A 17,450-nucleotide genomic window follows, 5' to 3' on the forward strand; every position below is an offset into this window, starting at 1 on the left:
CTGGCTTTTCTTCTTCAAATGGAAGTTCTTCAACTGTTACAGTGGTTTCGGGTTGCTTGTCATCTTCCTCGACGGTTTCGATCTTCGTGACTTCTTGTTTGTCGCCCTTGACCTTCTTGATAACGCGAGTGCGGATCTTCTTCTTCTTTGGCTTGCCGTCTTCGGTAACGGTTTCAACCACTCGTACCTCCTCTGGAAGCTCTTGAATTTCCTCTGGCTTTTCTTCTTCAAATTGAAGTTCTTCAACTGTAACTGTGGTTTCGGGTTGCTTGTCATCTTCCTCGACGGTTTCGATCTTTGTGACTTCTTGTTTGTCGCCCTTGACCTTCTTGATAACGCGAGTGCGGATCTTCTTCTTCTTTGGCTTGCCGTCTTCGGTAACGGTTTCAACCACTCGTACCTCCTCTGGAAGCTCTTGAATTTCCTCTGGCTTTTCTTCTTCAAATTGAAGTTCTTCAACTGTAACTGTGGTTTCGGGTTGCTTGTCATCTTCCTCGACGGTTTCGATCTTTGTGACTTCTTGTTTGTCGCCCTTGACCTTCTTGATAACGCGAGTGCGGATCCTCTTCTTCTTTGGCTTGCCGTCTTCGGTAACGGATTCAACCACTCTGACCTCCTCAGGAAGCTCTTGAATTTCCTCTGGCTTCTCTTCTTCAAATGGAAGTTCTTCAACTGTTACAGTGGTTTCGGGTTGCTTGTCATCTTCCTCGACGATTTCGATCTTCGTGACTTCTTGTTTGTCGCCCTTGATCTTCTTGATAACGCGAGTACGGATCTTCTTCTTCTTTGGCTTGCCGTCTTCTGTAACGGTTTCAACCACTCGAACCTCCTCTGGAAGCTCTTGAATTTCCTCTGGCTTTTCTTCTTCAAATGGAAGTTCTTCAACTGTTACAGTGGTTTCAGGTTGCTTGTCATCTTCCTCGACGGTTTCGATTTTTGTAACTTCTTGTTTGTCGCCCTTGACCTTTTTGATAACGCGAGTGCGGATCTTCTTCTTCTTTGGCTTGCCGTCTTCGGTAACGGTTTCAACCACGCGTACCTCCTCTGGAAGCTCTTGAATTTCCTCTGGCTTTTCTTCTTCAAATGGAAGTTCTTCAACTGTTACAGTGGTTTCGGGTTGCTTGTCATCTTCCTCGACGGTTTCGATCTTCGTGACTTCTTGTTTGTCGCCCTTTACCTTCCTAATAACGCGAGTGCGGATCTTCTTCTTCTTTGGCCTGCCGTCTTCGGTAACGGATTCAACCACTCTGACCTCCTCAGGAAGCTCTTGAATTTCCTCTGGCTTTTCTTCTTCAAATGGAAGTTCTTCAACTGTTACGGTGCTTTCGGTTTGCTTGTCATCTTCCTCGACGGTTTCGATCTTCGTGACTTCTTGTTTGTCGCCCTTGACCTTCTTGATAACGCGAGTGCGGATCTTCTTCTTCTTTGGCTTGCCGTCTTCTGTAACGGTTTCAAACACTCGGACCTCCTCAGGAAGCTCTTGAATTTCCTCTGGTTTTTCTTCATCAAATGGAAGTTCTTCAACTGTAACAGTGGTTTCAGGTTGCTTGTCATCTTCTTCAACGGTTTCGATCTTCGTGACTTCTTGTTTGTCGCCCTTGACCTTCTTGATAACGCGAGTGCGGATCTTCTTCTTCTTTGGCCTGCCGTCTTCTGTAACGGTTTCAACCACTCGGAACTCCTCTGCAAGCTCTTGAATTTCCTCTGGCTTTTCTTCTTCAAATGGAAGTTCTTCAACTGTTACAGTGGTTTCGGGTTGCTTGTCATCTTCCTCGACGGTTTCGATCCTCGTGACTTCTTGTTTGTCGCCCTTGACCTTCTTGATAACGCGAGTCCGGATCTTCTTCTTCTTTGGCTTGCCGTCTTCTGTAACGGTTTCAACCACTCGGACCTCCTCAGGAAGCTCTTGAATTTCCTCTGGCTTTTCTTCTTCAAATGGAAGTACTTCAACTGTTACAGTGGTTTCGGGTTGCTTGTCATCTTCCTCGACGGTTTCGATCTTCGTGACTTCTTGTTTGTCGCCCTTGACCTTCTTGATAACGCGAGTACGGATCTTCTTCTTCTTTGGCTTGCCGTCCTCTGTAACGGTTTCAACAAATCGGACCTCCTCAGGAAGCTCTTGAATTTGCTCTGGCTTTTCTTCTTCAAATGGAAGTTCTTCAACTGTTACAGTGGTTTCGGGTTGCTTGTCATCTTCCTCGACGGTTTCAATCTTCGTGACTTCTTGTTTGTCGCCCTTGACCTTCTTGATAACGCGAGTGCGGATCTTCTTCTTCTTTGGCTTACCGTCTTCTGTAACGGTTTCAACCACTCTGACCTCCTCAGGAAGCTCTTGAATTTCCTCTGGCTTTTCTTCTTCAAATGGAAGTTCTTCAACTGTTACAGTGGTTTCGGGTTGCTTGTCATCTTCCTCGACGGTTTCAATCTTCGTGACTTCTTGTTTGTCGCCCTTGACCTTCTTGATAACGCGAGTGCGGATCTTCTTCTTCTTTGGCTTGCCGTCTTCTGTAACGGTTTCAACCACTCTGACCTCCTCTGGAAGCTCTTGAATTTCCTCTGGCTTTTCTTCTTCAAATGGAAGTTCTTCAACTGTTACAGTGGTTTCGGGTTGCTTGTCATCTTCCTCGACGGTTTCGATCTTCGTGACTTCTTGTTTGTCGCCCTTGACCTTCTTGATAACGCGAGTACGGATCTTCTTCTTCTTTGGCTTGCCGTCTTCGGTAACGGTTTCAACCACTCGGACCTCCTCAGGAAGCTCTTGAATTCCCCCCTGCATTTCTTCTTCAAATGGAAGTTCTTCAACTGTTACAGTGGTTTCGGGTTGCTTGTCATCTTCCTCGACGGTTTCGATCTTCGTGACTTCTTGTTTGTCGCCCTTGACCTTCTTGATAACGCGAGTGCGGATCTTCTTCTTCTTTGGCTTGCCGTCTTCGGTAACGGATTCAACCACTCTGACCTCTTCAGGAAGCTCTTGAATTTCCTCTGGCTTTTCTTCTTCAAATGGAAGTTCTTCAACTGTTACAGTGGTTTCGGGTTGCTTGTCATCTTCCTCGACGGTTTCGATCTTCGTGACTTCTTGTTTGTCGCCCTTGACCTTCTTGATAACGCGAGTACGGATCTTCTTCTTCTTTGGCTTGCCGTCTTCGGTAACGGTTTCAACCACTCGGACCTCCTCAGGAAGCTCTTGAATTTCCCCTTGCTTTTCTTCTTCAAATGGAAGTTCTTCAACTGTTACAGTGGTTTCGGGTTGCTTGTCATCTTCCTCGACGGTTTCGATCTTCGTGACTTCTTGTTTGTCGCCCTTGACCTTCTTGATAACGCGAGTACGGATCTTCTTCTTCTTTGGCTTGCCGTCTTCGGTAACGGTTTCAACCACTCGGACCTCCTCAGGAAGCTCTTGAATTTCCCCTTGCTTTTCTTCTTCAAATGGAAGTTCTTCAACTGTTACAGTGGTTTCGGGTTGCTTGTCATCTTCCTCGACGGTTTCGATCTTCGTGACTTCTTGTTTGTCGCCCTTGACCTTCTTGATAACGCGAGTGCGGATCTTCTTCTTCTTTGGCTTGCCGTCTTCGGTAACGGATTCAACCACTCTGACCTCTTCAGGAAGCTCTTGAATTTCCCCTTGCTTTTCTTCTTCAAATGGAAGTTCTTCAACTGTTACAGTGGTTTCGGGTTGCTTGTCATCTTCCTCGACGGTTTCGATCTTCGTGACTTCTTGTTTGTCGCCCTTGACCTTCTTGATAACGCGAGTGCGGATCTTCTTCTTCTTTGGCTTGCCGTCTTCGGTAACGGTTTCAACCACTCGGACCTCCTCAGGAAGCTCTTGAATTTCCCCTTGCTTTTCTTCTTCAAATGGAAGTTCTTCAACTGTTACAGTGGTTTCGGGTTGCTTGTCATCTTCCTCGACGGTTTCGATCTTCGTGACTTCTTGTTTGTCGCCCTTGACCTTCTTGATAACGCGAGTGCGGATCTTCTTCTTCTTTGGCTTGCCGTCTTCGGTAACGGATTCAACCACTCTGACCTCTTCAGGAAGCTCTTGAATTTCCTCTGGCTTTTCTTCTTCAAATGGAAGTTCTTCAACTGTTACAGTGGTTTCGGGTTGCTTGTCATCTTCCTCGACGGTTTCGATCTTCGTGACTTCTTGTTTGTCGCCCTTGACCTTCTTGATAACGCGAGTACGGATCTTCTTCTTCTTTGGCTTGCCGTCTTCGGTAACGGTTTCAACCACTCGGACCTCCTCAGGAAGCTCTTGAATTTCCCCTTGCTTTTCTTCTTCAAATGGAAGTTCTTCAACTGTTACAGTGGTTTCGGGGTGCTTGTCATCTTCCTCGACGGTTTCGATCTTCGTGACTTCTTGTTTGTCGCCCTTGACCTTCTTGATAACGCGAGTGCGGATCTTCTTCTTCTTTGGCTTGCCGTCTTCGGTAACGGATTCAACCACTCTGACCTCTTCAGGAAGCTCTTGAATTTCCTCTGGCTTTTCTTCTTCAAACGGAAGTTCTTCAACTGTTACAGTGGTTTCGGGTTGCTTGTCATCTTCCTCGACGGTTTCGATCTTCGTGACTTCTTGTTTGTCGCCCTTGACCTTCTTGATAACGCGAGTGCGGATCTTCTTCTTCTTTGGCTTGCCGTCTTCGGTAACGGATTCAACCACTCTGACCTCTTCAGGAAGCTCTTGAATTTCCTCTGGCTTTTCTTCAAATGGAATTTCTTCAACTGTTACAGTGGTTTCGGGTTGCTTGTCATCTTCCTCGACGGTTTCGATCTTTGTAACTTCTTGTTTACCGCCCTTGACCTTCTTGATAACTCGAGTGCGGATCTTCTTCTTCTTTGGCTTGCCGCCTTCTGTAACTGTTTCAAACACTCGAATCTCCTCTGGAAGCTCTTGAATTTTCTCTGGCATTTCTTCTTCAAATGGAAGTTCTTCAACTGTTACAGTGGTTTCGGGTTGCCTGTCATCTTCCTCGACGGTTTCGATCTTCGTGACTTCTTGTTTGTCGCCCTTGACCTTCTTTATAACGCGAGTGCGGATCTTCTTCTTCTTTGTCTTGCCGTCTTCTGTAACGGTATCAATCACTCGAACCTCCTCTGGAAGCTCTTGAATTTCCTCTGGCTTTTTTTCTTCAAATGGAAGTTCTTCAACTGTTACAGTGGTTTGTGGTTGCTTGTCATCTTCCTCGACGGTTTCGATCTTTGTAACTTCTTGTTTGTCGCCCTTGACCTTCTTGATAACGCGAGTGCGGATCTTCTTCTTCTTTGGCTTGCCATCTTCGGTAACGGTTTCAACCACTCTGACTTCCTCAGGAAGCTCTTGAATTTCTTTTGGCTTTTCTTCTTCAAATGGAAGTTCTTCAACTGTTACAGTGGTTTCGGGTTGCTTGTCATCTTCCTCGACGGTTTCAATCTTCGTGACTTCTTGCTTGTCGCCCTTGAACTTCTTGATAACGCGAGTGCGGATCTTCTTCTTCTTTGGCTTGCCGTCTTCTGTAACGGTTTCAACCACTCGAACCTCCTCTGGAAGCTCTTGAATTTCCTCTGGCATTTCTTCTTCAAATGGAAGTTCTTCAACTGTTACAGTGGTTTCGGGTTGCTTGTCATCTTCCTCGACGGTTTCGATCTTCGTGACTTCTTGTATGTCGCCCTTGACCTTCTTGATAACGCGAGTGCGGATCTTCTTCTTCTTTGGCTTGCCATCTTCTGTAACGGTTTCAACCACTCGAACCTCCTCTGGCAGCTCTTGAATTTCCTCTGGCTTTTCTTCTTCAAATGGAAGTTCTTCAACTGTTACAGTGGTTTCGGGTTGCTTGTCATCTTCCTCGACGGTTTCGATCTTTGTGACTTCTTGTTTGTCGCCCTTGACCTTCTTGATAACGCGAGTGCGGATCTTCTTCTTCTTCGGCTTGCCGTCTTCTGTAACGGTTTCAAACACTCGGACCTCCTCAGGAAGCTCTTGAATTTCCTCTGGCTTTTCTTCTTCAAATGGAAGTTCTTCAACTGTTACAAAGGTTTCGGGTTGCTTGTCATCTTCCTCGACGGTTTCGATCTTTGTAACTTCTTGTTTGTCGCCCTTGACCTTCTTGATAACGCGAGTGCGGATCTTCTTCTTCTTTGGCTTGCCGTCTTCTGTAACGGTTTCAAACACTCGGACCTCCTCAGGAAGCTCTTGAATTTCCTCTGGCTTTTCTTCTTCAAATGGAAGTTCTTCAACTGTTACAGTGGTTTCGGGTTGCTTGTCATCTTCCTCGACGGTTTCGATCTTCGTGACTTCATGTTTGTCGCCCTTGACCTTCTTGATAACGCGAGTGCGGATCTTCTTCTTCTTTGGCTTGCCGTCTTCTGTAACGGTTTCAACCACTCGAACCTCCTCTGGAAGCTCTTGAATTTCCTCTGGCTTTTCTTCTTCAAATGGAAGTTCTTCAACTGTTACAAAGGTTTCGGGTTGCTTGTCATCTTCCTCGACGGTTTCGATCTTTGTAACTTCTTGTTTGTCGCCCTTGACCTTCTTGATAACGCGAGTGCGGATCTTCTTCTTCTTTGGCTTGCCGTCTTCTGTAACGGTTTCAAACACTCGGACCTCCTCAGGAAGCTCTTGAATTTCTTCTGGCTTTTCTTCTTCAAACGGAAGTTCTTCAACAGTTACAGTGGTTTCGGGTTGCTTGTCATCTTCCTCGACGGTTTCGATTTTCGTGACTTCTTGTTTGTCGCCCTTAACCTTCTTGATAACGCGAGTGCGGATCTTCTTCTTCTTTGGCTTGCCGTCTTCGGTAACGGTTTCAACCACTCGGATCTCCTCAGGAAGCTCTTGAACTTCCTCAGGCTGTTCTTCTTCAAACGGAAGTTCTTCAACTGTTACAGTGGTTTCGGGTTGCTTGTCATCTTCCTCGACGGTTTCGATCTTCGTGACTTCTTGTTTATCGCCCTTGACCTTCTTGATAATGCGAGTACGGATCTTCTTCTTCTTTGGCTTGCCGTCTTCGGTAACGGTTTCAACCACTCGGACCTCCTCAGGAAGCTCTAGAATTTCCCCTTGCTTTTCTTTTTCAAATGGAAGTTCTTCAACTGTTACAGTGGTTTCGGGTTGCTTGTCATCTTCCTCGACGGATTCGATTTTCGTGACTTCTTGTTTGTCGCCCTTAACCTTCTTGATAACGCGTGTACGGATCTTCTTCTTCTTTGGCTTGCCGTCTTCGGTAACAAATTCAACCACTCTGACCTCCTCAGGAAGCTCTTGAATTTCTTCGGGCTTTTCTTCTTCAAACGGAATTTCTTCAACTGTTACAGTGGTTTCGGGTTGCTTGTCATCTTCCTCGACGGTTTCGATCTTCGTGACTTCTTGTTTGTCGCCCTTGACCTTCTTGATAACGCGTGTGCGGATCTTCTTCTTCTTTGGCCTGCCGTCTTCTGTAACGGTTTCAACCACTCGAACCTCCTCTGGAAGCTCTTGAATTTCCTCTGGCTTTTCTTCTTCAAATGGAAGTTCTTCAACTGTTACAGTGGTTTCGGGTTGCTTGTCATCTTCTTCGACGGTTTCGATCTTCGTGACTTCTTGTTTGTCGCCCTTTACCTTCTTAATAACGCGAGTACGGATCTTCTTCTTCTTTGGCTTGCCGTCATCTGTAACGACTTCAACCAATCGGACCTCCTCAGGAAGCTCTTGAATTTCCTCTGGCTTTTCTTCTTCAAATGGAAGTTCTTCAACTGTTACAGTGGTTTCAGGTTGCTTGTCATCTTCCTCAACGGTTTCGATCTTCGTGACTTCTTGTTTGTCGCCCTTGACCTTCTTGATAACGCGAGTGCGGATCTTCTTCTTCTTTGGCTTGCCGTCTTCTGTAACGGTTTCAACCACTCGGATCTCCTCAGGAAGCTCTTGAATTTCCTCTGGTTTTTCTTCTTCAAATGGAAGTTCTTCAACTGTAACAGTGGTTTCGGGTTGCTTGTCATCTTCCTCGACGGTTTCGATCTTCGTGACTTCTTGTTTGTCGCCCTTGACCTTCTTGATAACGCGAGTGCGGATCTTCTTCTTCTTTGGCTTGCCGCCGTCTGTAACGGTTTCAAACACTCGGACCTCCTCAGGAAGCTCTTGAATTCCCTCTGGTTTTTCTTCTTCAAATGGAAGTTCTTCAACTGTAACAGTGGTTTCGGGTTGCTTGTCATCTTCCTCGACGGTTTCGATCTTCGTGACTTCTTGTTTGTCACCCTTGACCTTCTTGATAACGCGAGTTCGGATCTTCTTCTTCTTTGGCTTGCCGTCCTCGGTAACGGTTTCAAACACTCGGACCTCCTCAGGAAGCTCTTGAATTCCCTCTGGCCTTTCTTCTTCAAACGGAAGTTCTTCAACTGTTACAGTGGTTTCGGGTTGCTTGTCATCTTCCTCGACGGTTTCGATCTTCGTGACTTCTTGTTTGTCGCCCTTGACCTTCTTGATAACGCGAGTGCGGATCTTCTTCTTCTTTGGCTTGCCGCCGTCTGTAACGGTTTCAAACACTCGGACCTCCTCAGGAAGCTCTTGAATTTCCTCTGGTTTTTCTTCTTCAAATGGAAGTTCTTCAACTGTAACAGTGGTTTCGGGTTGCTTGTCATCTTCCTCGACGGTTTCGATCTTCGTGACTTCTTGTTTGTCGCCCTTGACCTTCTTGATAACGCGAGTTCGGATCTTCTTCTTCTTTGGCTTGCCGTCCTCGGTAACGGTTTCAAACACTCGGACCTCCTCAGGAAGCTCTTGAATTCCCTCTGGCCTTTCTTCTTCAAACGGAAGTTCTTCAACTGTTACAGTGGTTTCGGGTTGCTTGTCATCTTCCTCGACGGTTTCGATTTTCGTGACTTCTTGTTTGTCGCCCTTGACCTTCTTGATAACGCGAGTGCGGATCTTCTTCTTCTTTGGCTTGCCGTCTTCGGTAACGGTTTCAACCACTCGGATCTCCTCAGGAAGCTCTTTAATTTCCTCTGGTTTTTCTTTTTGAAATGGAAGTTTTTCAACTGTAACAGTGGTTTCAGGTTGCTTGTCATCTTCCTCGACGGTTTCGATCTTCGTGACTTCTTGTTTGTCGCCCTTGACCTTCTTGATAACGCGAGTGCGGATCTTCTTCTTCTTTGGCTTGCCGTCTTCTGTAACGGTTTCAACAACTCGGACCTCCTCAGGAAGCTCTTGAATTTCCTCTGGTTTTTCTTCTACAAATGGAAGTTCTTCAACTGTAACAGTGGTTTCAGGTTGCTTGTCATCTTCCTCAACGGTTTCGATCTTCGTGACTTCTTGTTTGTCGCCCTTGACCTTCTTGATAACGCGAGTACGGATCTTCTTCTTCTTTAGCTTGCCGTCTTCGGTAACGGTTTCAACCACTCGGACCTCCTCAGGAAGCTCTTGAATTTCCCCTTGCTTTTCTTCTTCAAATGGAAGTTCTTCAACTGTTACAGTGGTTTCGGGTTGCTTGTCATCTTCCTCGACGGTTTCGATTTTCGTGACTTCTTGTTTGTCCCCCTTGACCTTCTTAATAACGCGTGTACGGATCTTCTTCTTCTTTGGCTTGCCGTCTTCGGTAACGAATTCAACCACTCTGACCTCCTCAGGAAGCTCTTGATTTTCCTCTGGCTTTTCTTCTTCAAACGGAAGTTCTTCAACTGTTACAGTGGTTTCGGGTTGCTTGTCATCTTCCTCGACGGTTTCGATCTTCGTGACTTCTTGTTTGTCGCCCTTGACCTTCTTGATAACGCGAGTGCGGATCTTCTTCTTCTTTGGCTTGCCGTCTTCTGTTACGGTTTCAACCACTCGAACCTCCTCTGGAAGCTCTTGAATTTCCTCTGGCTTTCCTTCTTCAAATGGAAGTTCTTCAACTGTTACAGTGGTTTCGGGTTGCTTGTCATCTTCTTCGACGGTTTCGATCTTCGTGACTTCTTGTTTGTCGCCCTTTACCTTCTTAATAACGCGAGTACGGATCTTCTTCTTCTTTGGCTTGCCGTCCTCTGTAACGGTTTCAACCAATCGGACCTCCTCAGGAAGCTCTTGAATTTCCTCTGGTTTTTCTTCTTCAAATGGAAGTTCTTCAACTGTTACAGTGGTTTCGGGTTGCTTGTCATCTTCCTCGACGGTTTCGATCTTCGTGACTTCTTGTTTGTCGCCCTTGACCTTCTTGATAACGCGAGTGCGGATCTTCTTCTTCTTTGGCTTGCCGTCTTCTGTAACGGTTTCAACCACTCGGATCTCCTCAGGAAGCTCTTGAATTTCCTCTGGTTTTTCTTCTTCAAATGGAAGTTCTTCAACTGTAACAGAGGTTTCAGGTTGCTTGTCATCTTCTTCAACGGTTTCGATCTTCGTGACTTCTTGTTTGTCGCCCTTGACCTTCTTGATAACGCGAGTTCGGATCTTCTTCTTCTTTGGCTTGCCGTCTTCGGTAACGGTTTCAAACACTCGGACCTCCTCAGGAAGCTCTTGAATTTCCTCTGGCCTTTCTCTTTCAAACGGAAGTTCTTCAACTGTTACAGTGGTTTCGGGTTGCCTGCCATCTTCCTCGACGGTTTCGATCTTTGTAACTTCTTGTGTGTCACCCTTGACTTTCTTGATAACGCGAGTGCGGATCTTCTTCTTCTTTGGCTTGCCGTCTTCTGTAACGGTTTCAACCACTCGGACCTCCTCAGGAAGCTCTTTAATTTCCTCTGGTTTTTCTTTTTGAAATGGAAGTTCTTCAACTGTAACAGTGGTTTCAGGTTGCTTGTCATCTTCCTCGACGGTTTCGATCTTCGTGACTTCTTGTTTGTCGCCCTTGACCTTCTTGATAACGCGAGTACGGATCTTCTTCTTCTTTGGCTTGCCGTCTTCGGTAACGGTTTCAAACACTCGGACCTCCTCAGGAAGCTCTTGAATTTCTTCTGGCTTTTCTTCTTCAAACGGAAGCTCTTCAACTGTAACAGTGGTTTCGGGTAGCTTGTCATCTTCCTCGACGGTTTCGATCTTCGTGACTTCTTGTTTGTCACCCTTGACCCTTTTGATTAACCGAGTTCGAATCTTTTTCTCTTTCGGTGTTCCATCTTCAGACATTGTATGAATAACTTGCACAATTTCTGGCGTTTCTGTGATTTTACTCGCCCGGGGTTCTGATGTTTGTGTTGGTGTCTTTTGTTTTGTGTGTGTGGTGTCTGTGCTTTGTTTTGTATCTGTGTAAAAAAGTGTGCATTTAGAATATAGTACTGTATTGGTTTTGTGGCATTGCTTTGTTTTGTGTAATATGTGCTTTGGGTTTGGAGGGTCAATTTGAAGTGGAAGTAATACGCCTTTATTGTTGAACTTCTTATTTTACACCTAACTATGTACTTACCCAAATATTTTTTTACCGTTTTATCTAAACTTTCTAACTTATTAAATTCCTGTGTAATTTTCTTCTGCGTACTATCAGTGTCATCTTTTGGTACGTGTAATGGTGTCTGTGACTCAGTTGTCGTAGAATGTGCTTCTTCGAGTGTTGATGTTTCAAAGTGTGCATTTTTAGTCATCAGTTGAGGAATTTCAAGCAAGGACTCTGACACAAATTGTGTAGCTTGTAAAGCATTTTTTAAGCTACCTTCTACTATCGTTGTCTTTAATATGTCTTCAGTATCAGGACTAAGCCGAGTTGATGTTGTGCTAAATATGTTATGCATTGCATTTTCCTGAGTCTTTTGTGGCATCTCTTCTAATAAATGAACTTGCTCATGTATTATTGTTTGTTGGTTTAGATACGTACTCTGCGTTTCGATCGATGGTAGCGCATGTTTCTCGTCAGCTTGAAACTTAAAAATTTCCTGAACAGTTCCCTTCTCACCTAGCTCGGTTGTTAAAGGTGCAACTCTGACATCACATGGTTGCGTTGTTGCATGCTCAAATTGTGACATTTTGTCTTCCAATAATGGGGTAACACCTTCACAAGGAAGTTCTTCGCAGTAAACAATGTTTTTGTGTAAAACGGTTTCTGACATTGCTTTCAGCTCCTTTGGTGCGTCTGTTGTAAGGCTGCCTAATGATGTTGTCGCAGTCACCTCGTCTACTATGGAAACCTTAAGCTCCGAAATCGGTGTTGTGTCTGGCGAAAGCTTTGAAGTATTTGGCCTAAAATCACCATGACCCTCAATGTTTTCGTAAACATTTACGATTAAACTTTCTGTTGGCTTTTTAACTGTTTGAACTGTGCTAGTCATTGTGCGACACTTTTCGCCCGGCTTAACTACGATACCAGGACTTTGTTCATATGCAATCTGTTCACAAACGTTTGCGGCCGCATGTGGAATTTGCTGCGCTACGTTGGCTTTTCCTTCGGATGGAATTTTAAGCTCAAATGTTTCTTGTATAGAACTTATGCTGACAACCTCTTCGGTAACCAAAGATTGAAATTCAACACTAGACAATTGAGCTGTATCGTCAAATACTTTAAGTTGGGGCAGGGTATCCTCTTTTACGAATGTCGATTGTATTGTTGTCAAATGAGTCTTGTTGATATCTGCGTCTTTTGATATTTTAACAAATTGGCCCTGTTCCTTTAGATCTTGAAAGTCTTCGGTTTTTTCATAAGAATTGACTTCAGATACGGTTGTGGGTAAACTGACTTCCTCTGATTTGACCTGGGCATGGGCTATTTTGTCGTAAGCAACTTCAGCCTCACTTTCTAGTTCTAAAGGCATTTGCGTTTCTACAATGTGCGATTGATTGATTCTATCGTTTGTTGTTAGACAGCCTAGGAATGTAACTGGCTCTATCGGTAAGTCAATATCACCCACATTTTCAACTGTCACTACTTCAGTAACAAGCATTTCCAGCTGCGGGCCTTCAATAAATGGTTTTCCAAAATACTCTCTTTGCGTATCTTCTAAAATATCTTCTTTTTGCATGATTATGTTATCAAAACACACCTGAACTTTATTTGACTCTACAATAGTGACAAACTCTTGTTGCGCCTCCTGTACATTAACATGCGTATCTTTAATATGTGCAGATGATTCTAGGGCAAAAGTATCCTCTATTGATGTACCCTGAAGCAGATCTACAGTTGATTTTGCTTTGGACTCCTGACGGAATGCAGACAATATGGCTGATTCCTTTTGGAAAACACGTGGTTGATGAGACTCCGGTGTGGCCTTGAACATTGTATCAATGGACTCCATAGCGGAAACAGTAGGCAAACCTGCATCTAAGAGTTCATTGGATTCCTCAATCGCTCGGACTTCGCTAATAATTACTTCATGCTGTCTTCCTTCATAGATTGTCTGAGCAATCGATTTGTTTGCAGACGAACTTAATAGGTCATCAATTCCTTCAACAGGCTGAGTCTTTGTAGTCATCGCCAAAACAAGCCTCGATGGTATACGATCGGCCGTTGCTACTGCATAAGATTGCTCCTCACTTCTCAGCTCTTTCTCAGCTTCAACAGCTAGCTGTATATCCGTTGCATGAACTTGAGCAAATTCGTGAGTGACTTCCGCTTGCTGTACACTATACTTATCTACATCGTGAGATTGTCCCATGGCTTCATAAGTGGTAGCTTCATCCACAAGCCTAGCATGAAGATTTTTTACATCCTCCAAAAGCTTAGCTTTCTTGATTGGGGCTTTTTCCGGAGCAAGAAAAGTTTCAGACTCCAATATACTTTGATCCTCTGAGATAAATGAATGACTTAGGTTATCCTGAACCTTGGTTGCGATTCGTTGATCAACAGATAGGTTTTCAAAATTCTCAGCCGCATCAAAAACAATGCTTCCAGTCACCATAGTATGCGCATGGGGTACTAGAGACTTTTTGGGCACTATGCTATCTGGCAACGCAGAAGTCACAGATTTTGTAACAGAGTCATATACAGTCGTTTCAGATGATTTTGTTTCATTTATAAGATCAATTTTGGGAGATGCAAATTTGTTTGATGCGGAGAAATCCTCCAAGTCACCGGTGCTTTGGCTTTCTTCCATGTGTTCAGTTACAGGCAACTGAAGGAGCTCTGAAGAAATAGGTCGGGCTCTCTCCGACTGCATTGAGGGAACTTTAAGATCCTGTTCTTGCTCGAAGGTATCTTCTTGTCGAACTAGAGCTATGCCCGTCGTGGAGTCTAACGCTATTTTAATAAGTTGTTCGCTTGGCTGGGCAACACCTTCCAGGAGATCTTCCTTCTCAAAAACTTCAGTTTCTCTTACATTAATCTCGAATAAACTATTTATTGAAGATTGTATCGTTTCTGGGGTGGGTAAAACTTCGATTAAGTCCGAAACTTGATCAAAAACATTCGCACTTTCTGAAATAGGTATTTTTTGTGTAGATTCACCCAGTTTCGGCTTAACGTGGACTTGCTGAGAAATATTTTTGTCCTTCAAGTCCGATGTATGTTCATTAACAATAGCAGTAGTCGTTTTCAAAGCTGTCATATTCTTGAAAAGCTTTACACTACCAACAGATGACTTGTTATACTCTGGTACATTGTAGTCGCTTAAGACATCAAGGGGGATGTTTTCCTCAACATTTGGTAAAGTGATTTCCCCGATATTAACATGTGCCTGGTGCTTGGACTCTCTCTGTTCGTCTAGTCCTTTCACCGATTCCATGTGTTGGGGTCTCATGGTGTTGGCCACTTGCAAAGCTGGCGAGGTTTCAATAGCAGCACTCTGCAAAGAGTGGGGTTCTTCAGCTGATAAAATGGTCTCCCCCTCAAAGGTTACGCATGAGCTGGTTTCAAGAGGTTGCAGTAATCCGAAGTGTCTTTCTGTTGTTTGAGTTTGAGGCTTTACGTCCTCTTCGCGTTGTTGAATGCTTTCCAAGGGTGCCTGCTCTCCAACATTGGTTCCAAATTGTCGCGACAAGCTTATTTCGGCTAAAACTGCCGTCGGTTTGATGTCTTCGGTTTTGTCGGTCGTGGACTCCATCGGAACCACCTCCAGGCCCTCGGTATACTTCAAAGCTTCTGTGACAGCATGGGCTTTGCTAGGCTTCTGATTGGGAAGGACATCAATGAGCTCCGTGCTCATCTCGGTTACATGTACATTGGTTACCTCCAGAGGTTGTTGGTTCTCATCCAGAATTAAGCTACCTGTTTTGAGTTCAGGCTGTTGAAGGTCTTGTATACGACTGGTGCTCTCTAAGAAATCTGGCTTACTAGTAACCCCAATCAACATAGTCTCAAAGACTTCATTCGCTGATACAGACTTTGTCTCTTCAGCAATAATATCAGAAGATGTCACGCCTGGTTGAACCTGGAATACGCTAGATACTTTCAGCTCAGCAGTAATCATCTTTTCTGCGGCTAACTGTGTGGTCGGTCCTTTATCGCAAGACAGGATCTCTTCCTTATCCACAGTTGTGTCCTGATTAATCTCTAATGCAGTCTGCTTGACGAAATCTAATTTGGCATCCACCATTTCTGGAATTGCGGAAATAAGTTCTTCTTCTCGGTCAATTACTATTGAAGTCTGAACTTCTGCCGCAATTTCACCATCAGAGAAAACTACTTTACCATGTGCTGTCTTGTGATCTTCATCTGGTACCAAGCCGAGTGAATCAAATAGGGCCACTTCCTTACTTTCCGCTGTTCCATAGGCCTTTGTTAGGGTGCCCTTTGCTGGTTTCGTTGATTCCACAATTGGTTCCATGAGCTCATCTGCAGTTTCCACAATGTTGGTCTCCTGTGTTTCGCCGATAGTCAATGCACTAGATTGCCCCCACGTTCCCTCGGCAACATTTGGAGTATCTTTCAGCCCAAAGTCCTTTGATGTCTGTTCATTTGAAACTGTTTCGAGAGTTATTACATGGTGCTGCGTCTGCATATCCATAATGGCATTTTTCACATCTGCCTTAAAACTTGGCAAAGCCTCATCGATTGGACTCTGAGAATCTGCGGTGATATTAACTAAACCCTCAGCTAACTCGAACAGTTCCAAAGCTTTAGTTTCGACAGTCCGTTTCTTGGTAACCTCAGCTCCTTCTAGACTCTCAAGAGGTTCGATTTCTTGCACCTGAACTGGAACCTCCTCAGCGTTAATGGTATAGTCCGCCAAACCTCTGGTCGGCTGCGTCTCAAGTGGCATTCGCTCCACGCTTTCAAAAACTGCCGTTGCGCTTCCGCTGACTGCCTTGTGTTCTATTACTGACGTCTTTGAGGACTCCTGGCGTGCCATGGCAGCTGGTTTTATATCAGCCAAAGAGTCTTCTGGTTGGCACTCGCTAATACCAAGACTTATATTGGGAGTTATTTGTGGTGCGATATTTTCTCCAACTGGCTTCATCTGAGTGACATCCCTTCCAACTGTTTCGATGCTGATTACTTCGGAGATAATAAGCTCCTGTTGGTTCAGAAGTTCCTGCTGAACGGTTTCCTCCGATGCTTGGATTGGTTTCAGCTTTTCGATGCTTTCCAATGTAGGTTGCTGTTCTTCGGTTAGCTCATGGGACAATAATATATCACCATGTGCCTGTTGAGTAACGGTCTTTAGTAGCTGTAGATTCTCGATAGATTCTTCCACGCTGGGAGCTTCAACCAGCAAAGGACGTGACTCCTTCACCTTGCATTGGGCCCTTATGGATCTCGGTATTTTAGAAGGCACGAGTTCTCTAGAAAACTCGTCTGTCTTTGTTTCGGCCACATTTACGGCATGCATTTTTCTCACTTCCACCTTTTCGCTAAGCTTGCTTTCCTCGTGTCGTGGGATTGCCTTTTGCAGGCCAACCTGATCGAGTGGTAAACACTCCTCCCTAATGGCCACCACCTTTTGAGGTTGTACCTCGTCCTGTACCTGAGCTGGAATTGGTTTCGGAGTAGAAAGTTCTGTGGTGACTGCAACTGCAACGGATTCGAGCGTGTCTGTTGGTAGATTTTGCATGGTTAGTGTCTCGAATGTTGGCAGAAGCTGTTCTATTTGCTCGAGAGTTTCTGCCTGCGGTGATCCCGTGGTTGTTTCATGAGCCAGTGTTTCTCTTTGTTCGTATTTGGTTGTTGTGGACTCGGAAACTTTCTGTTCTTGTTCTTGTATGTGTTTTTTATGCGTTTTGGTTTTCGTTTTCTTCTGCACAATTTGTTCAGTCTGAGCCTGTATTTGCACTTGTTCTTGTTGTTCGTGAATTTGCACATGTTCTTTTTCTTGTTGCTGTATGAATTGTTTTTCCACTTTAGTGGTTGCTGTTTCTGTGAATGTAATGTAATTAAACAATGACAATGTCGACCTCTCTTTGTGTTTCTATTAAAAAAAACAATATACTAACAATGATGTTAACAGCTGTAGGCCGTGCAAGCGTCAAGCATTTAATATTTTTGGCGATATTTATAGCGAGCGGTAAAGCAAAATGCGTTGTACAATAAACGATGGGATGGATAATAATAGTTCTTCGTTCTATTTTCAAGTGGTATGCAAACAGACAGAAATTGGGGACAGACCTTACCTCATTTGACATCCGGAAGTGTTCCAGTTTGGCGTGCAAAGGAATAAAGCTCTTCTACTCTTGAAAGTGAATGCGTATT

At 44.5% G+C, this 17,450-nt stretch overlaps 1 protein-coding gene across 13 annotated transcripts in view; it reads right to left on the minus strand.

Moving 5' to 3' along the window:
• Positions 1-17,450, minus strand: part of LOC119554814 (titin) — a 138,626-nt gene that overhangs the window by 30,606 nt on the left and 90,570 nt on the right. For 2 of the 13 annotated variants that reach the window (XM_037865866.1, XM_037865869.1), the window contains 3 exons: positions 11,307-17,117; positions 9,983-11,145; positions 2,531-2,743 (listed from right to left, as the gene is read on the minus strand). The exons of 9 other annotated variants lie outside the window; for them this stretch is intronic. In XM_037865866.1, the coding sequence (XP_037721794.1) occupies positions 2,531-2,743; positions 9,983-11,145; positions 11,307-17,117 (7,187 nt within the window). The remainder of the gene's footprint in view (positions 1-2,530; positions 2,744-9,982; positions 11,146-11,306; positions 17,118-17,450) is intronic. 2 more of the 13 variants (XM_037865868.1, XM_037865867.1) reach the window with 2 other exon arrangements.

Source organism: Drosophila subpulchrella, chromosome 3L, assembly GCF_014743375.2.
Source record: "Drosophila subpulchrella strain 33 F10 #4 breed RU33 chromosome 3L, RU_Dsub_v1.1 Primary Assembly, whole genome shotgun sequence".
In the NCBI taxonomy this organism is placed as follows: domain Eukaryota; kingdom Metazoa; phylum Arthropoda; class Insecta; order Diptera; family Drosophilidae; genus Drosophila; species Drosophila subpulchrella.